Below are 19,254 nucleotides of genomic sequence, written 5' to 3' on the forward strand. Positions count from 1 at the left end.
CCCCGAGGCACAGGCGTGATCCCTGCTCTCCCACGCTGGCAGCAAACTGGGAGGCTCCCGGGGAGCCCGGCACACAGCCACCGCCGTGCAGGACCAGGCAGAGCTGTCCCATCCACCCTCCTCCCCAGCACCCTGCTCTGGCTCACGCACGCTTTCTTTGGTCTCCTCTCCAAGCCACCTAGCCCAGAACATCTCACTGGGGACTGCTGCATGAGCTCAGCATTTCTGGCTGAGGTGGAGCATCTGCACTGCTTCTGCCTGCGAGATCAGGCAGCCTTTTGCTGTCAGCCTCCATGTAGCTGCTCACAGTGACCTCAGCAATCTGCTGATTTTTCCCTGCACTTCAACTGCTAATTTGGGAGCAGGTTCTCCAGTGTCCAGCTGATTGGCATCCTTTTACACCACCCAGCTCCAATAAGGTGCCAAGGAATAGGCTCACGTGCTCTGGTGCCCATGTGAAGTGTGTACATAAGCCTGTGCACCAGCATTGCACGTACCACGTTTCCAGGCATGCATTTTCCCTCTGAGTTGACTGGGTTTGGAGTAAGTCCCTGCAAACCTCTGCAAATCAACAGCTCAGGGCTGCAGCTGTGCTGGGACCAGCCTCTCATGATGATTGACGTTGTCTCTATATTTTTCTTGTGCTACCATCTGTCCTTCCCCACTAAAAAATACTTTTTCATCTAGTCTAAACAAGAGCTGCCTTCATTCTTCAAGCCAGAAACATGTAGTGAGTAAGATACAGACAGGGTAAAAATGCAGAAAGGGTGAGCTTGCTGAACTGCAGAGAAGATTCATCTGGGGATCCCTGGGGAATAGTGGGAGAAGCAACGTTCCCCTGTGAAGAGGAACAGGAGTTTAAATCCTTGGAGCATAGCCAGCACTACTTCACCCGACCGAGGGTGTACAGTACCGAGCAGTAATTGCCAAGAACCCTTTCTCAACTTTCTCCAAAGACCAGCACCCACAGGTGCCTTTTCTTTGAGACTTCGGGAGTCTCCGCAGTTCTCACCACTTGGGAAGAACTTCTACGAGCAGTTCAAAGAAAGTCTTTTTAGGACACATCCGACCCAGAAACCCAGACGCTGGGATGTTCTGACTAACCTAGGTGCTTCTGGTGGTCTCATTTCTATTTGTAGAAAATGAGATAAGTAGGTGGATTCTTCAAAGTCTCTGTGAGGCTTTGACACGAACAGGATAAATATATGTGCCTTTTTTCATGCAGCTTGGTTTGCAGCATGAGCAGGACGACTGCTGCCACTGCTTCTCCTGGCACCCAGTGCTGTAGCACCAGGTGTGGGGAACGAGAGCACCTCAATGCCTCTTTGGTGCTCGGGGTGCCCATCGCCAGCTGCCAAACAGCACTGGGAAAGAGGTAAAACGAGCAGGAGATGGAGTCACCAGGAAGAGAGGGAGAGGCAGGAAGGAATGGCTGGGAGCTGGAAAAGCTCACAGAGGAGGACAGCACAGGCAGAAGAGGGGTCAGGAAAAAAGGAGCAGCATCCACTGGCTTTGTAACAGATGCCTCGTTCCTACATCCCATGCCCTACCTGTTCAGGACACAGCCGAGCATCTGGCTGGCAAACACTGACACCCACCTTCTGCCAGGGTCACAGCACTCAGCTGACCCAGACCCACGCTGGATCAAGTGGCATCAATCCACTGCTGAGGCATGTTAAGCCCACAAAATCTGTTTTTCAGAAAAAAAAAAAAAAATGGAAAAAAAAACAAAGAGAGAAAGAAAATATCTTGAAAAGATCTTTTAATATGAAGTTCAGACACGGAAAGCTGGACAATGTAGAGGAGGAGTTTTGGCATGGGCCACGCGATGCACATTGCCATGCACTTAAGGACGTGCCTTGTTCCACAGGACCTGTTCCTGCCCCATGATGAGCAGAGCCAGCACGGCAAAGCAGCGCCTGCTCCCGCGTCCCCTCCCCGGAGCAGCCTGCCTGCTGGGCAGGGGGACAGCAGGGGGGCAGCAGCTCCCCCCCAGCTGGGCTGGGGCTGTGCAGGATCAGCTCAGCCCATGGCACGGACACAGAGCAGGGGCAGAGGCAGAGCTGCACAGAGCAGCGTGGATGGGGCCATGGCAAGGCTCGTGCTGAACCCCATCGGCATCTGACAGCACGGGCAGCCTCCTGCTTCAGCTGTATTTGGAAGGGTGCCGAGTGGTGCCTGCCAGAGGGACGCCAGCACCGGCCACCTTCACACAGACCCTCAGGCCTCACCAGGAGCCAGCCGGGCTCTCCTCCCGTCTCACACCCGCAGGTCTCCCCCCGGTGCCAGTGCTCCCCGCTCCGTTTTGACTCGCCACCTCCAGACGTGCAACACGCTGTTTTCCAACCCAGATCATCTTGCCCTAGCAATAAGGAATGCTTAACTGTAAAGTGAGAGGATTCACTAATACTGAAACATCTGACTTTTCACTCCAAGTCCAGAAAGAAATTGCCACAAAGGGTAAAAGCAGTAACGCAGTCGGCATCACCCAGCAAGATCGCTTTGTGCCTGAGCCCCTGTCCAGCTCCACACAACCCCTCCCTGCACCAGGCAGCTAACTGATCCGGATCCTGTCGCCAACACAGAAGCTGACAACAGCCTCATCTCCCCTCTGGTGTGCTTCTCCACGTAACCTTAGGCTGTCCATGGTGTCACTCTCCTTCTAGCAGGGTCTGACTACGCTCCCGTTTTGTGCCTGTGCAACCCTAATGGCGCACTGAGGAGCTGGTCCCTTTGCTACTCCAAGCGCTTACTGGACTGTTTTTGTATTAAGAGTAACATTTTACAAATCACAAGAAACATTTACTCTCTCTATCTGCTTATCACTGATACCGTTAGCATATTCTTAGCCTTCATGCACATCAGCCACAATATATTCTCATCTCGGTGACGAGATGTTTGGCTCAGAGACATGCATGAAGGGAAGCTCTCCCCCTCTTCCTCCCTCCCTCCCACTCTCTCTCTCCCTCTCCCCGTGCACTTGCAGCTTTTGAGGAACCCAGTGCCATGTGCCCCTTCTTCCCCACGTGTCTCCTAGGATAAGGCCACTGGGCTTCCTGGAGGAGGGAGGATGGTGCAGGACACTTAATCAGGTGAGCCTTGTGATGGTGACTACTGGAAGGTGGAGCATGTACATCCAGCACCCTCCCATCCCGAGCACAGGAGGGGTGGCTCTAAGGCACAAATGATTTTGTCCCTGTCCCCAGCACATCTGTGCCACTGAAGGGATTCCTTCACAGTGGGACTCGGGAGCCACTGGGGCCTTTGTTTCCAATCCTGCACCAGCCTGGGTGCACAGCAGTGCGCACAGGTTGGTCGCTCCTCCTTGCCCAGCACAGAGCCTGCCTGTGCCAGCCCTCCCCAGGGCACAGCCCCACCATGGCAAGCCCCAGACAGGTCCCTGGGGACACGCACACCACCAGGCACCAAATGCTGGTCCTGAGGCCCAGTGGCACGACGAAGCTGTTGCCCACACGTCGGCTCTCCCTCCCCAGGGCTGTGCCAAGCTGCACGCTGGAAGGTCCCGACCTGCGCTGCACTCCGGGTGCTCTCCAGGAGGCTCCTTGCCACAGCCAGAACCACGCCAGGGGCACCCAACAGCTCGGCAGCTGGCTTGGGTGAACCCTGATTTCAAAGGATCAGGCAGGTTGGTGTGGTCTGCAACAAGGCTCCAAAGAAAACCGACAGGACAGGAAGGTGGCAGAAAGGTGTCGCTGAAACAACTGGACGTAGGGGAGAGGCTTCGGGGAGGCAGATCCAAAATGTTCTTGGCATCTGGGCGCTGGGCTTCCCCTCTTTGGCCCAGGCGCTTGTTAGACTCATGCCACTCGCTGTGCTGCCTGCACTGCCTGCATCAGGCACAGAGAGCAACCCGCAGGGGTCCCACGGCAGCCATCCACACTGCAGGACTGCCTGACGTGGAGGGGCTCGCCTGCTCAACCTTACATGTTGTACCACTGCTGGTTACCTGCTCATAGCTAGCTTGGAACCTATTAACAGGTCCTATGCTGGATCTCAGCTACTCTCCTGCCTCTCGTTTGTCTCTTTACCAATAAAATTTCACACAGGAATTAAGGTTAAGAGGACATCCTAGTTGGAAATTGAAGGGGAAAAAAGCACAGAAAAGCAGAGGCCGTTCTGCCAGGACAGCCCAGGAGTCCTCAGAGTTCTCAGTAACCAACTTCCAAAACTTTGATCAAATCCACCAATATTCCAGGCACTGGTGGAAAACTGGAAATTTTGAGATGCTCCAGCTGACCAAAACATGTATTAGAAGAGAAATGTTCAGCAGACCCCAGTAACAGTCTCGCTCCTGGTCCCACAGGCAGCAAAGGGGCACAGTCCCTGCCAGTTTGAGGCAGGGCAGGTTCTTTACTGATCCCAAATCCAGCACCCTGCATCACACAAGGATATGAGCAAGTCACCTCAAAGATTTCTATCATGTCAGAGCACTTACCATGGTGACTGAACTGTGAGCTGCAGTAAGTCTTGGAGGCATGAGGCACGAGAGCAAGTTGAAAAATATTCTCAGAAAACATCTTACCATTTGCGTACCAGGAGAAAAAAAAACAACACAAAAACCTTTCTGACCACTGCAGACAACCACCCAAAGCCAAGGCACAAAAAGCCTGATTAAGTTTCTGTCTTAATGCTGGGTCCGTGCTGACACATGTGTTCTGGGTGGCACGGTAGTGATGCTCTGCTCAGGGGCCCAGGGAAAAGGCGGTGACCAGGGCATCTCAAATTCATGGCTTTTACGTGAGGGAAGATCACAGGGAAGACCATTGTACCTATCCAGTGTGATCCCTTGCATGCATGCATGCAGCTACACATGCGAGTTGGATTAAAGCATAACTTGTAGAAAGATAACTAATCTCATTTTAGAGGCTTCAAGCAGTGCTAAGTCCACCAGCTCCCCAGATAAACCACTCCCATGTTTAATTACCCTCCCTGTAAGGGAACTACATCTCCACTCAAGTTTAAATTGCTCTAAGGTCAGCCTCCAGACACTGCATCTCCTCAAGCTTTGTCAACTGGGCCAAAAGGGCCCGCACAGAGCTTTCTTCTAGGCATTGGTTTTCCAAGCAGCAGGATCAGTAATCAAGTCACATCTCGATCTGCTCTTGTGAGCCCAACAGGGCTGAGATGACTGCTGAAAGCGGGACACAGGGTGACACGGACATTGGGTTTGACATCACCAGAAGCTTCTCTGTGTTCTGTCTTTGATTCTTGCTGCAGTTCTGATAACCTTCTGTAAGTACGAGCATCAGACAAAGCACCCTAGGAATGTGTCTGAGAAGTGCTACGTGCAATTGTTACTGAACTCATGCATGCTGAGGGTGTACGGAGGTGGTGGTGAAGAAATGACAGTGAACAGTGGAGAGCAGTGGCAGAAAACAGGCAGAATTTTCAGCTGCATGTCCTTGGTCAAAAAATAGAGTAATTGCAGTCATTCACTGGCAGTTCATCTGATCTGCAGACCAAGCCCGGCTCTACAGAACCAGCAGTATGGGTTCAGAGGGGTTTACTGCTTCACAGCTGGCACCACGTGAAGGCAGCGACACCAGCACGTGCCTCTGCCTGTGCTGAGCGTGATGCTGCGGACCCCAGCCAGCTCCTGGTGCTCCCTGAAGCTGCATCCGAGTCCACAAGGCCCAGCCCTGGAGCTGGGAGCACCACGTCCACCAGGCCCCAGGGCTGGGAGCACCGTGCCAAGGCCCAGCCGCAGGACACAACCAGGGTGCAGAGCATTGAGCAGAAACCAGGATGGGGTGACCCAACTCCCCTCTCCGTGGCACAGTGCACAGCACCAGATTATCACGGATTTCCATTATCAGCAGCGTTATCAGCACCTCCCCGTTACTCTGCAGAGTGGAGAGATCCTCATGTTCTGCCCTATTAGACCACTGCCAGCAGTGCTCTGGGAAGAAGAATGCATGAGGAAACCATCTGTCCTGGGCCAGGGTACCCCAAGGACAAAGCAGAGACTTGTCGATGCCCTGGAAGTTCAGGAAGGACATCTCTAAGTTTGATACCTCCCTGGGGCAGGGTGTGATACCTCCTGGGGCAGGAGGGGCAGAGGCAGCATGGCACAAGCTCCAGGAGAAAGACGGAGCCCCTGGCCTGCCCCTTTCCTCTCCCCACGCTTGGAGGCAGCTGTGCCTCTTAAGTGTGCATGGAAAAACAGAACTCACAAACTTTCCTTTTTTCTGTCTTTCCACTTCACATGGAAAGACAGAACTCACAAAACACCCCCCTCACATCACTACGTCCCCAGGGAAAAGCGAGAAGGAAAAGGGGACCACAAGAGGAAGAGAGCAGAACTTTGCAGGGATCAGGAGACATCCCTGGCAGGGGTTTCCCTGGTTTTAGGGAACACCAGCTCCCTCCACGCGCAGCAGCTCATGAGACTGGCTGCCTCCTCTCAGGGAGCTCGTGCAGGCAGTTAGAGTCCTGTTACTCCCTCCTGTCCCGTACACTTCCCAGCGCAGCCCCAGCAGGCAGCCTACCTGAGCTCTGCACAGCAACGCCAACACCCCTCCAAGGCACTCAGAGAGCGGTGACAGCAAGAATCTCCACAACTGCTTTTGCTGCTGGCTCAGCCCAGCCAGGCGCTGCCAGTGGCGCGGGCTGGCCCCAGCTCTGCACCCGCACCAGCTCTTACCTGTGCCTCCCGTGAGCTGCGTGCTGCTCCGCTCCTTTGCCAGCCCGTTGGCCTTGGGGCTCGCGCTGGGCGCTGCCGCCGTCGTTGCCCTGGGCAGCCGCTTGCCCGGTACCTTCACGGTGGTTCTCAGCAGATCGATTTCCTTCCCATGGACGTTCTGCATGTAGTCCTGCAGCAGAGAGGCGGAAAGATTCGAGATCAGCCCTGCCCTGGCCAGTTGCTCTCAGCTCCCCTCTCACTCACTCAATCAAAGCCAAAACCCGGCTCCAACTATCGACGTGGCTCCTGGTTAACAGCCAGCAACCTGGAGGTGCTGGGAGCTCAGCACGTGCTGCTTTCCTTGCACTGCACTGAAGCACCAAGCCAGGTGGGGCAGAAGCAGCAGACCCTGTGACTCTGCCAGCGTCCGCAGCGAGACGTCTTCTGACAAAACGGAGGCAAAGCCTGGGCACTGATCTGCCTCCTTCCCATGATGAGCTGGGACTGGCCCCAGGGAAGCACCAGCCATCGCCTCCAGCACCCAGACCCCGTCAGCTCTCACCGAACGAGGCTGGGACGTTGCCAGGGGCACTCAGAGGCCATGACAGGGGCATTTGTGAAAACCTGGCCGGGGATCAGACTAGATGGTGCAGAAGAGCACATCGGTGGCAGGCAGTTCTTCCTTCCTGTCATTCGCTGTCTTTTTAATCACAACACTCAGACGTAGCTGCTAACAATGTACCACACCAGTGCAGGTAATGCAATAACCAGAAATTCCCTCTCAGGTCCCAGCTACTGAAATTCAAGCCCAGAAAAAACAGCTCAGCACAACTCTCTCATCCATTCACCTACATGGCTCTAAGCTACCCCAGACTTGGTGCTTTCACCTTTTCCTTCTGGAAGGCTACTGCAGAGCCAAGAACTCCATGTGCAGACTGTGAATGTTGTTCTGCCTCCTAGAAGTACCTCACCTTTTAATCAAAACCAGCCTGCAGACCTGTGGCCAGTCCTGAGTGCCGTGTCCTGTCCCATTTCTTCCACCCCTTCCCCTGCCCCGCAGCATGCTGCAGCCCTCCCCTAGCACCCCCCATGCTCCTGGATGGGAAAGACCAGGGCACTGTGACCTCTGCAGAGCCCCGAGGCCCTGCCTGGCTCTCTGGGAGCGGCAGCCCAGCCCCATGGGCTCTGCAGGGAGCTCCCTGGGCTCACCCCAGCGTGGGGTCCGGGTGCCCTGGCTCCCTGCTCCAGGGGCTCGCACTGCGATGGGGAGATGAGAGGCAGCAACCGTGTGGGGTGAGGCCGCAGCTGCCGCAGAGAGCATTGGGCTTGCTCCAGTTCACAAGGAGGTCACCAAGAGGATTAAATTGGAGCTGGTGCCTGTGTAAATTGTCTGCTTCCAAACTGGAGATAAAGGCATGAAGAAGATCGGTTAAGTGCAGCCGTTCCCCCAGTCCTGGACTCCAAGAAGCGGGTAAAGAGGGCTGTGCAGGCAATGCTGCTGTTCAGGTGGCTGTCTGCATGGGTTACCACTGCTCAGCAGCACCTCAGGGTCTTGTTCTGAGCTCTTCTCTTTCTGCTGACCCCTGTAAAGGCACCCAGCTCTCAGTGCATGTCCAAGAGACGTGGCAGCTCTGCAGCACACCCTTCTGTGCTTCCCACTGCTGGGTGACTTGACCTTAAAAGACAGTCAAGACACACACGTGCCCTTTGGTGCCCCGGGCAGTTCCTAGAAAACCATCCCAGGCAAACGCTTCTCCAAGCTGCTCCTGGCTGGGTGGGAGCCCGGTGTCACCCCTGGGCAGGGAATCTCGGAGGGGCTGGAGGATTTTCCCTAACTCAGCACAATTGCTGCGCTAGCCGGCTGCCTGCCGGAGAGAGCGGTCACCAGCGCACTGCTTTTATTACATGCTATAAAACAGCAATTTCTTCCCAAGCCTCCTCGCTAATTACCCAGCCAGTTCTCTCATTTCATTTTATTACTGGAATTAACAACGAGTTCAAAGCGTGGAAAGCTATTAAGATGTGTGATTAAGCCACATTCAATTAGTTTCTACAAACAATTTAATTGATGTTGCAGATAGAATTAACAGAAGGTGATTGTGTGAATGGCTCCACTGGCTGCAAAATGGGAGATGCTTTCTCTCCAGCTCTGTGCAGCACAGCACAGCCTGGCCAGTGAAGCTGGGCTGAACCACATACGCCTTCCTCACGAGCAGAAGCACTTACTCTCCAAGGCTTTGGGGAAGTGATACGAAACTGCACCAGTCTTCTCATAAAACTTGTTCTTTCCCTGTCGCTTAACACACGCGCGGAAAGGTAAGAGAAATAGAGATGCAATGAGGAAATCTGTGCTGAATCCAGCCAACGGGCCCCCAGCCACTTCTACTTTCAGGCAGAGCTGCTGCCCACAGCTCCAGCTGCAGACGTCCTGCTTGCAAAGTCTGTAAAGCTGCCGCCTGCTCCAGAAAGGAGGCAGCACCAGGGAGCGGGGACGCACAGCTCCCGAGGACCCGAGCACAGGTCTGAGCCTCCAGCCGAGGCTGACACGCTCCCATTATTTGCCAAGTCGCAGAGCACTTGGTCAGGGCTGGACACAGCTCCCTAAGCACTCCCCATCGACCCGTCCCTGCACACCCACGGCCTCAGCCTGAGTCCCAGTCAGCACATGTCAAAGTGGGACGGGAGGTGCTGAGATACAGATCTTGAAGCAAGTACAGTGATAAACACTCAAAAGCAGATGAATAGCCCTGTCAGGAAGCTTTTGGGTGGTGAAATTAGAAGTATGACCCAGCCAGAGCTGCAATTTTCACCCAGTGGGGCACAGACACATGTGGAGCAGACATCCCCACTGAAATAAAAAATAAAAGGTTGCTAACCCCTGTGGTACTTCCTCCCATCCCACGTGGGGCAGGGACAGGACAGAAACAAGACGGAAGAGGAGAGATGCCTAGGCAGGGATTGCCCTGAATGCTGCCAAGGAAAAGCCACTGGGAACACAAATGCAGCACAGAAATGCTCTGGGGCTTGAACATCCTGAGAGGGGCTGGGAAAGACCCTCTTCCGACCCTCTTCCCCTTGTGCTCAGCCATCCCCTCACGGACCCCTCTGCTGCCCCCTGAATTCTGCCACCTCCAGGCACGTGGCAGTACATGCTGACTCTGAGCAAGGACAGGAAAAGGGACACGACAGGGCTCAGGGCCCTTCAGGACGCCGTGTGCCTCCTCCACTGAGGATCCCATATACCTGTTCTTGCCTTAGCAGCCGCCTGCTGGACCAACAGCTGCTGCCACAAGTGGGAGTGCCAAAGCAGCACACGCCCTTCCTTGGGAGCAGAGGTTTTGCTACTGCCCCAGGCTGTTCAACCTTAACGTGCTCTGCTTGTGACATCTTGTGAAAGGGCATGGAAACCTGCTTCATGCCACTGGAGACAGAAAAGCACCGCAGCATCTCTTAACTCACACTAGAAAATGGGACATCTTCGGAAGCACCTCTTCCTCCAGGCTGCCTTCCTGCATCTGAGCCCTCCAAGCCGGTCGTACACTGGACACCCAGAGGGAAAGCGAGGCAAGGCAGGGCAAGGCAGGGCAGCCTGTGCTCAGCAGAGCCCCACGCTGCTCACCAAAGCTTGAGCTTGTCCACATCCCACAAAAAACACAACACAGCTGTGGGTGCCATCCATCTTCTCCCCTGTTCTCAGGGAGGCAATGCCAAGGAGGGAGCACACAGATCTCCTGTCCTCGCAGGAGTCAGAGCTGGGCAGCAAGCAGCTCTGCTTTCTGTGGCCCACAAGTAACTTGTCCCTGATACAGGGAAACATACAGGGCGTTACTTACTTTGGTGCAAGGTGCAGAGTTTTTGGTGAAATCGAGGGGAGGAGAGGCCCATCTTGTACCTTTCTTAGCAATGGGTTGTGGATCACCAGTTGCACCAGGGAGAAGTAAAACAGATTTTTGCTTGGGGCAACACCGTAATGAAATGAAACACTGAAGAAGCAAACTAAGGAAAGCAAGTGACATCAAACCAGATCACCCTCTGGGGAACAAACGGTGTAAAGAGCAGACAAACCTAGTGTGCAGCGGCATCAGCTGAGCGCAGTTAAACAACATCCCAGAAATCACTCTGCCTCCACAGATGATTTAAACCATTGCCCTATGATGTCAGAAACCTGATAAACCATACCCGTGTGTGAGCACGCACAGAGAGCAGACAGCAGCAGTCATTCCCTCCCAGTTTGGGTCTATAAAGACCAAAAAATGGGGTTGCAAAGTTAGGGAACTGCAGAACCACACCATATGGTAAAAGGAACAAAGACTAAAAGGAAACAAGCAAACAAACAAAACCCAAACAACTGTTTTTACAGCTTTCCTGAATTAAGGAAAGGACATGCAATGACTGCTTTTTCCAGCATGAGGCTATTAGGGTCGGAAGGCTCCGTGTCACAAGCCCACGAACCAGAGACACAGGAGGAAGCCTGTGAGGCTAAGGGCACCCAAACACGTACGTGTCTGAGGAGATTGGGGACACACAAGGAGCCCGGGGCTCTGAACAGCACAGGAGCTGCAGCTCCCAGCTCTCTGCCCCACTCAGCCACCTGGGGAGCGAGCCCTGCCCCGTGCCCCCCGTGCCCCCCGGCCGCCCCGCTGCAGCGCGTCCTCTGCAGAGGGTGCTGTGGTCTCGGTGTCACAGGTGTGTCTGTCCGCGGCTCACTGTCTCAGCAGCAAACTGTGCTCAAGAGGGAATGGGGAAGAAGTCATTAGCCCCACAGTGGGGAGGCGACAGAGATAGATGGGGAGGCAGCTGTGTGCCTGAGCCAAGCAGTGAAGAGGATCAGAGATGCATCGAGTGACAGCTCAGCTCGGCAGGCTCTGCACAGGCACCTCATCTCCATTACCCAATACCTAGCAGCCAGGAAAATTATTCCACACCCAAATGGCACCATCAGATGTGGCTGCAAGGAGTTGTCTGCCTGTTCCTCACCCGGGATGCAGGGAGGCAGCAGCCTCTGCTTTAATGGACTGAGCAGGGGAAACACAGAAAAGCAAGATGCATTCACTGAGCATAATTCTGTGCAGAGCATGTTCCTATCAGCTTTTCCCACCCAGCCTGGCACAGCAGAGACAGCCTTCATGAAAGGGAAGGGTTTTTTCTCCAGACTGATAAAAAACAACTCTGCTGTATAAGCCTGCCCTATTGAGGGCTCGTGTTGAACCTCCTGCTCAGGGTCAGCAGCTTTCATCGGCTGCCAAACCCTTTCCAAGCAACTCTGCAACTGTGGCATCTGCAAGAGGACCTGCAGCAGCAGCCACAGCACGAAGGAGATCCTGCTCTGTCTCACCCTGCTTCTCAAGCAACTCCCGTGCTGTACTTACGTGCAGGCTGGGGTGGTAGGTGAGGACTCCGTTGTCACACAATGTCACATACTTCTTCTTCCACTCCTTGTTGAGTGACTTGCCACTGCGTTTCAGGAGAATGCCCTAAAAGAGAAGCAGCAAGAGTCTTAGACCTTGTTTCATCTGGGTATTTCCCACTCAGCTTCAGAGTCACCCCTTGTAGGAGACTGATCTTTGAAAAGACACAAAGATCGAGACTCAAGAAACATCTAGGTTGGTCTCCCAACAGCATTTTCCCTGGGACTCATAGGAAAAGGGCTACAGCCGTCCCCTCACCAACCCCAGCATGTATCCCCTGACAGCCCTGCCGTTCTGAGATGAGGGTCTCCACGTGCCAGTCCTGAATCCCAGGTCCTCAGAGGGATCTATCACACACCCTCGTGTCCCAAACCACTCTCTCTGGGCACCTCTTCTGATGCTGAAGAGCAGTGACAAAACAAGGCAGGAGCTAACCTCACCACCAGCTGATAATCCTTGATCTGTTACCACAGTGCTCCCAGGCCACCTCCCGTCATAAAAAGCACAGACTGATGGATGGACAATGAAAGAATAATTTAGGACAGGCAAGGGAACAACACTCCAATACGTGGGTCTCACAAGGGATAAATATTCCCTTGCCTGCTTGGGTTGCTCTTCCTTAGAGGTGTCAAACAAATGGAGCTAGGGGCACACTTCAGAGGCAGAGCAGGTCCTGGGCAGCTGAGGTGTCTGTTCACCCCACTTCCCCGTCAGGAGGTTACACGAGACCAATCCTGAGGTCTCATGTATGACAAAAGCTCCCTCTTCCTACCAGCCCAACCCAGAATGAATACCCGTGGATCTGAACCATCACTCAAAGTTGCAACCTCTTAACCTTTCCCCAGGGAAGTGGTCATGGCACCGAGCCTGCCAGAGTTCAAGAAGCATTTGGACAATGTTCTCAGATATGATCCACTTTTTTATTTTTATTTTTTTATTTTTTTTAGGGTGGTCCTTTGGGGACCCAGGAGTTGGACTCAATGACCCTTGTGGGTCCCTTCCAACTCGGATATTCTCTGATTCCATGATTCTGTAACCTCCTCCCCATCGCAGTTCTGCCTCCCCAGGACATCTGCCTCCAGCAGGACCTGACATTGTACCAGGTAAGACTGGAGGTGGGGAGGGAGACCGAAGACAGAGCAACAAGCCAGGCACAAGGGTGCTGGAGCATGGATCGAGGGGAAAACATCAAGTATTCTGCTGGCAGGGAGGAAAGGACAGCAAGGGGACAAAAGTATGGATGAATAACAAGAGTCTGGGAAAAAAACTGCATCTACCGACTGCCGGGCCTGGGCTCTCCGAAAGCACTGTCTGAGCAGACGTCAAGACTGGCTGTTCCTAACGTGGCAAAAATCTGGGCCCCAGGCCAGCACCTCCTCAAAAACCTGGACAGACTGTCTCTGTCCTGCCAGCCTCGGCATATTTGGGGGCCTCATCCCACTGCCTAGAGACTGAGGCCGCTGCGCCTGCCCAATGGAAAAACACAACAAAAACAATGTAGGGTTTGGCACATGCTGGGGTAACAATGCTGCACAGACATGACCATGAAATCGGCGATAAATGATGCAGAAAAGGCAGAAGTGCTCCATGACCACTTATGCTCAGTGCTTGGGAAGCAAACAGTGTGAAAAGGAAAAGCCTCCTACTCGTACAAGGGGAAGCTGAAGCAAGAGTGGTGGGAGCTGAACTGTTTTGGTGGCAGGATCTGATCCCTTGCCTTCAAGAGCTCCGAGAATTAGCTGAAGAGCTTGCTCAGCAGTGTTTAAAAGGTGCTGATTTTAACATGCCTTAAAACGTAGGAGCAGTCCAAAAGCTCGTGCCTTGCCAAGATCTGCAAGGGGAAAAGCAATGACCCTTATAATTGTGGCCAGCCAGCCAGACGCTTACACTGGGCAAAACGGTCAAAAAGCCACCACAAGAAGTGATCAGCAAAGAATGAGGGGACAGCAGTGTAACTAATGCTGATCAGCGTGGAAATAGGTCATCAGAGAAGTGTGGCTCTGCTTTCGGTAAGATCACAATACCTGATGGCAATGATGGCTGTGTTGACACAGCATTGTTTAGGATGTTAACTGAGCAGCACATACATTAAAATCCAACTGTACAAAATCCATACGGCCATTAATGCATGGAGTAAAAACATTTTGGTCAAATGAAAGGTCTCCAAATATAACCAGAAATGAGAAGACAAATAATCAGAAATGGCAAATCCATGTCCAGCATAAGTATTTGTATATAGGTCCAACCAATCTGTGTTTGATTCATGTTATTTAGTCAACATCTTCCCTAAATGAGCCCAAGGAAAGCACAAAAACAGAAAACTTAAAGGCAACATAGAAACTGCACAGAGTAAATCGCTGGAGGTGACCGGTCATTAACACAAATTGTTTTGTATCACTTGGCAAACTGGGCTCCTGAGAAGAGCGTGGATTCTAGCAGGACTCATGCCAGGTCCTGCACCTAGGAGCAGGCTGCCAGACCCCTCGCCAGGACTCGGCCGCTCTGCCCAGGTTCTGGCCTACCACGGACACAAAGCATCGTCCCCAGCACCACTGCTGGGCTGTGCGTCTCCCACAGGGGTGCCTGAATGTTTATTCCTCTCACTTGTAAAGTCTCACGAATAAAGACAGTTCAATATTACTTATTACACCATTTAATCTAGATAAAGGGTAGGTTCTCTGTATCTAAGAACATTTGTTTGGTATCTTTCAAACAAATCTGCTCTAGACCAGACTGAAGGCACAAATTTGGCTCAAAGTCACTGGGGGCAGCTCCCTGGCTCATGGGCACAACGATCCCTTCTGGCTTTAAAATTGCTTCAGTTCTAGAGTCTGACCTGCCAACACGTCCTGCAAACCAAGAACTCCAGCTGCCTCTCCTCTCCTTCAGGTGTCTTCAGCTCAATACACCTTGGTGCCACAGAACTACCTACTTGAACGTTTTCGGGCTGCTGCAATCGCTATCAAGCCCCCAAAATGTGTTGTCTGCAGAGAAGAGCTCAGCGGCAGTTAGTTCAGCTACAAACCTGGAACTTCACAAATTGAACACACAAGCAAAACCAGGCCTGGAAACAGAGAGTCAAGCACTGGCAGCCCATTTTTTTTCAAGCCAGAAGGCACAAGAATCCAAAATTGGGAGCAACTACACAGTCTAAGTAAACATCTAATAAAATGGGGGGAGGGAAAGGGGCCCTTAAGGCCAAACACTTGCAAGAAACAGCTGAATCAAGGGATAGAGCCGTTAGACTTGTTCTCTGCTGCTGTAGTAGAGATTAAGGCAGGGGACAGCAGCCGGGAGGATTCCAGTTGTTAATGGTGTTGCTGTGCTGGCTGCATCAGGGTCACCCACTCCGCCACCCATCTTCTCAAGTCCAAATGCTTCTTAAGAACTGTGCACTCAGTCACACGGTCTAAAATTTTGGGTAGACCTGTGTGGTGCCAGGAGTTGGACTCGATGATCCTTATGGGTCTCTTCCAACTCGGGATGTTCTACAATTCTCTTTTCTGATGGCAGAAAGTGGAGGTTTGGCCTGCAGCACCTGCAGAACTGTTTCTTCGTGGAGGAAAACCCCCACGACAGCTCGAAGAGAAGCAAGAAGTGGCGAGGAGGACAAAGCCTGGTGAAACACAGGAGGATGTGCTGCGGGCAGGCACAACCCTGCGGCACACCTCGTCCCCTCCACGCAGGTGCCCCGTGTGCCCTGGTGCAGCTCCTGGCCACGTCTGCAGGCAGCCGGGACCCCCGCAGGGCCCCCTCACCGTGGCCACGTGCAGATGGCACAGGCTGCTGCTCCGCAAGCTCCCCCTGCTTCTCACAGGGCGCTGCAAGAGATGTGACCCCTCCACAGGTTTCCTCCCAGGCGTGGAAGTCTTATGGGAAGGGAAGAAGCTGCCGGAGACGAAAAGTGAGAGCCCACCTCTCTCCCTCTCCTCACTTTTCCTTCCTCTCCCTGCATTTTGTCGGCCAGCACGACCGTCTCTGTTGTGTTTGGATTGTGGTGGAGCACAGTAAAAGCAGCAGCAGCAATATGCAGCGTAATGAAGCAGGGAGCAGCGATGGCCCCCAAAGGACTCGTTTACTCCACAAATCTCCCTTCCACTCACTTTTTGCTAAGAATTTTAACACCAAACTTAATTGTAAAGTCGCGTATTGATTGGAAAATGCAAATGGCAATTTAAATGTAATCTAAGCTCCCAGCATGATCCCAGCTCCCAAGGAGGAGGAGCCACCCGCCTTGGGCCCTGCTGGAGTGTGTGGCCCAAACTGAGCCGGGCCAGGGACCTGGGGCCCCCCGGGCTGCCTGTGCACTCAGTACAGCATTCCCAGAAAGAATCTGGTGCATGTGCAATTAGGAGCTCATTCCTAGTAACAAACAGCTGGGGAAGCTTAGTCTCCCGGCCTAATTAACCCAATTCTCAAAGACAAGCGTCCAGCTACAGAAAAGCTCTTCCAATCCTGCAAGACCTCCTGAACATATAACCAAAAGGACATCGCCAGCCAAGGGGTCCTGAGCACGGTGCAGAGCTGCACACCAGCAAAGGCACGGGCTGACTGCCACCTCAGGGGAAGGAGGTGCCGTCCTAGGTGTAGAGGGGCCTCAACACAACGTGCCTCACCCGTCCCATCGCACATCTCCACCTTCCCTAGATGTGAGTGGGGGGTAAGTGAGACAGAGCAGGCCACCCAGAGGGGAGCTGTTCTCAGCTGTGCTGAAGGAGGTGGAGACAAGGGACAGCCAGCCACCACGCATCCATGGCAGCATACGTCCTCCTAGAGCCCTTCCTCAGTCGAGCAAAGTCTCCGTTCTGCAACACCTAGCTTGGCCTCTCGCTTTGTGGTCAGCCTTCCCAGCCATCAGCCTGGGCGCTGGGCAGAAACCCCAAGCTCTGAGCACCAAACACGGTTGCTCGCAGTCCCTCGCATGCAGCCCTCTTCCCGCAGAGCTCAGGAAGAGATCACTGGTCTTAGTGACACGGCCTCAGGAAAGCCACAGGGCACCTACCCCTTCTACTGCTCCACATCATCCATCAACTTCAGCTTTCAGTAATTTGAGCATGCACCAGGCTTCTTCTTCCAAGCAGAGGAATTAAATCACTCCCTAGGTTATCTACTGGTGGCTGCAGCACCCCAAGCACAGCATTTGTTGCCTTTAGCCATGCAATGCACACAGAACCATAGAATGGGTTAGGCTGGAAGGAACCTTAGAGCTCACCTAATTCCAGCCCCCTGCCATGGGCAGGGACACCCCCCACTGGATCAGGCTGCTCAAAGCCTCATCCAGCCTGGCCTTCAGCACTTCCAGGAATGGGGCATCCACAACTTCTCTGGGCAACCTCTTCTAGTGCCTCACATCCACAGAGTAAAGAATTTCTTCCTTATATCTATTCTAAATCTCCCCTCTTTTAGTTTAAAGCCATTACTCATTGTCCTATCCCTACATCCCCTCCCCAGCTTTCCTGCAGCCCCCTGTAGGCACTGGAAGGCCGCTACAAGATCTCCCCGGAGCCTTCTCTTCTCCAGGCTGAACAACCCCAACTCTCAGCCTGTCTGTAGGAGAGGTGCTCCAGCCCCTTCATCATCTCTGTGGCCCTCCACTGGACTCATTCTAATATCTCCCTGTCCTTCTGGTGCTGGGAGCCCCAGAGCTGAATGCAGGGATGCAGATGGGGTCTGATGAGAGCAGAGCAGAGGGGGACAATCCCCTTCCCGGCCCTGCTGGCCGCGCTGCTTTTGATGCAGCCCAGAATACTGTTGGCTTTCTAGGCTGCAAGCACACATTGCTGGTGGTACACTCAGTTTCACTGTCCATGTCACTGAGGAAGATGTTGAACAGTGCCGGTCCCACCATTTAACATGTGTCAGTGACATGGAGAGTGGCACTGGGTGCACCCACATGCTGAGCAATGTGACAGTCTGAGAGTGGCCAGAGGCAGAGGATTCTGCATGTCTGTCACTGCAGCGTAACTGGCTCTCTGCTCTTGTATGGCATGCAGGACTGCCACAACATGTGAACCTTACCACAGTCCCTGATCTTTCTCTGCCCTTCAAAGAGATGGCAAGCAATGAGACCTCCACAAGCTTCCAAAAGGGCAGCTCCACATCGGGGCAGAGTAATCGTCACCCGCCCTGAATCTCTGCTCCTGTTCACACTGATGAACCTAAGTCACCTCCCTCTCTTGGGGTGTTACTGGGAGGGGGCTGATGGCACAGCAGGGATGGTGACGCCCTGCAGCACTCTGACATTGCTCTGTATCCACTGCGCTTTGTGTCCACACCAACCTCATCGCCCCACAGCCTGCGTAAGGATATCGGCCTGTCTTCTCCTTCAGGAACAAAGTTCTGTACCCTTCTGAGATACTGCAGAACAACCATTTAATTCAAGCAGTGGGAGGCAGCAGCTTCCGAGTGCCAAGGTATCTCTAGAGACAGGTCACAGCCGTGCTCCGGGGCCTCAGCACTGCCCCAACAACTCCAGCATGGTGCAACACAATCCGCCAGAGCCCTGGGAGGGAGAACCATTAACATAAACCAGAGCCCACCGTTCTGACAGCCAAAACACTGCTTCCCCCAGCATCACTGAAGGCTCCTGTAATAATATTGCCAGGATCTCCTCTGCAAACCAGCTCCCACAGCTCTGGCTACCTGAGGAACCGCTCCTGAACCTGGGCAGGGACCAAGCTCTGACGAGGCAGCACTTTGCTCCGGGCTCTGCCGGCGAGGTGCTGCTGTACAGACCGGCCACTTCACACGGGTCCTGGACCAGATGGGCTGTTTGGCACCTACTTCTTGCGAGGCACAGGAGTGAAGCACATGCTTGTTTTTGCAGACCTAGGCTTTTGCCTGTCTCCACTTGTTCAATGCGGTAATACCACTGCTCTGCCTACAGCATGGAACGACTCCACAGTGCCTCAGAAACACTGAAAACTCCAGCAGAACAGACAAGGCCAGGCCCAGTCAGCAACACACAGAGACACAGGAGCAGGAAAAGAAAGCATCTTGCCCTGCTGATTGAAAGGAAACCCTGGAAAAGGCAACCCAAAGGCCCAGAGACCAAAGGACATGGAAATGCTTCCAGGATCAGACCGGACCTCCTGCAGTCATCCAATTTTCCAGTCAGCAGTGTGGTTTGGGGGAGCCAAGTCAGGTCTCACTCAAGGCTTCAGCTGCTGTACTCAGCCTCCCCGTCCCTGCTGCACAACTTCT

The 19,254-nt window shown here is 53.5% G+C and overlaps 1 protein-coding gene across 3 annotated transcripts in view; it reads right to left on the reverse strand.

Moving 5' to 3' along the window:
* The window catches only part of AGAP3 (ArfGAP with GTPase domain, ankyrin repeat and PH domain 3), a 129,413-nt gene that overhangs the window by 35,926 nt on the left and 74,233 nt on the right, over window positions 1-19,254 (reverse strand). For all 3 annotated transcript variants that reach the window (XM_084508968.1, XM_084508967.1, XM_084508966.1), the window contains 2 exons: window positions 12,013-12,117; window positions 6,665-6,833 (listed from right to left, as the gene is read on the reverse strand). In XM_084508968.1, coding sequence (XP_084365094.1) covers window positions 6,665-6,833; window positions 12,013-12,117 — 274 coding nt within the window. The remainder of the gene's footprint in view (window positions 1-6,664; window positions 6,834-12,012; window positions 12,118-19,254) is intronic.

Source organism: Aythya ferina, assembly GCF_964211825.1.
Source record: "Aythya ferina genome assembly, chromosome: 2".
In the NCBI taxonomy this organism is placed as follows: domain Eukaryota; kingdom Metazoa; phylum Chordata; class Aves; order Anseriformes; family Anatidae; genus Aythya; species Aythya ferina.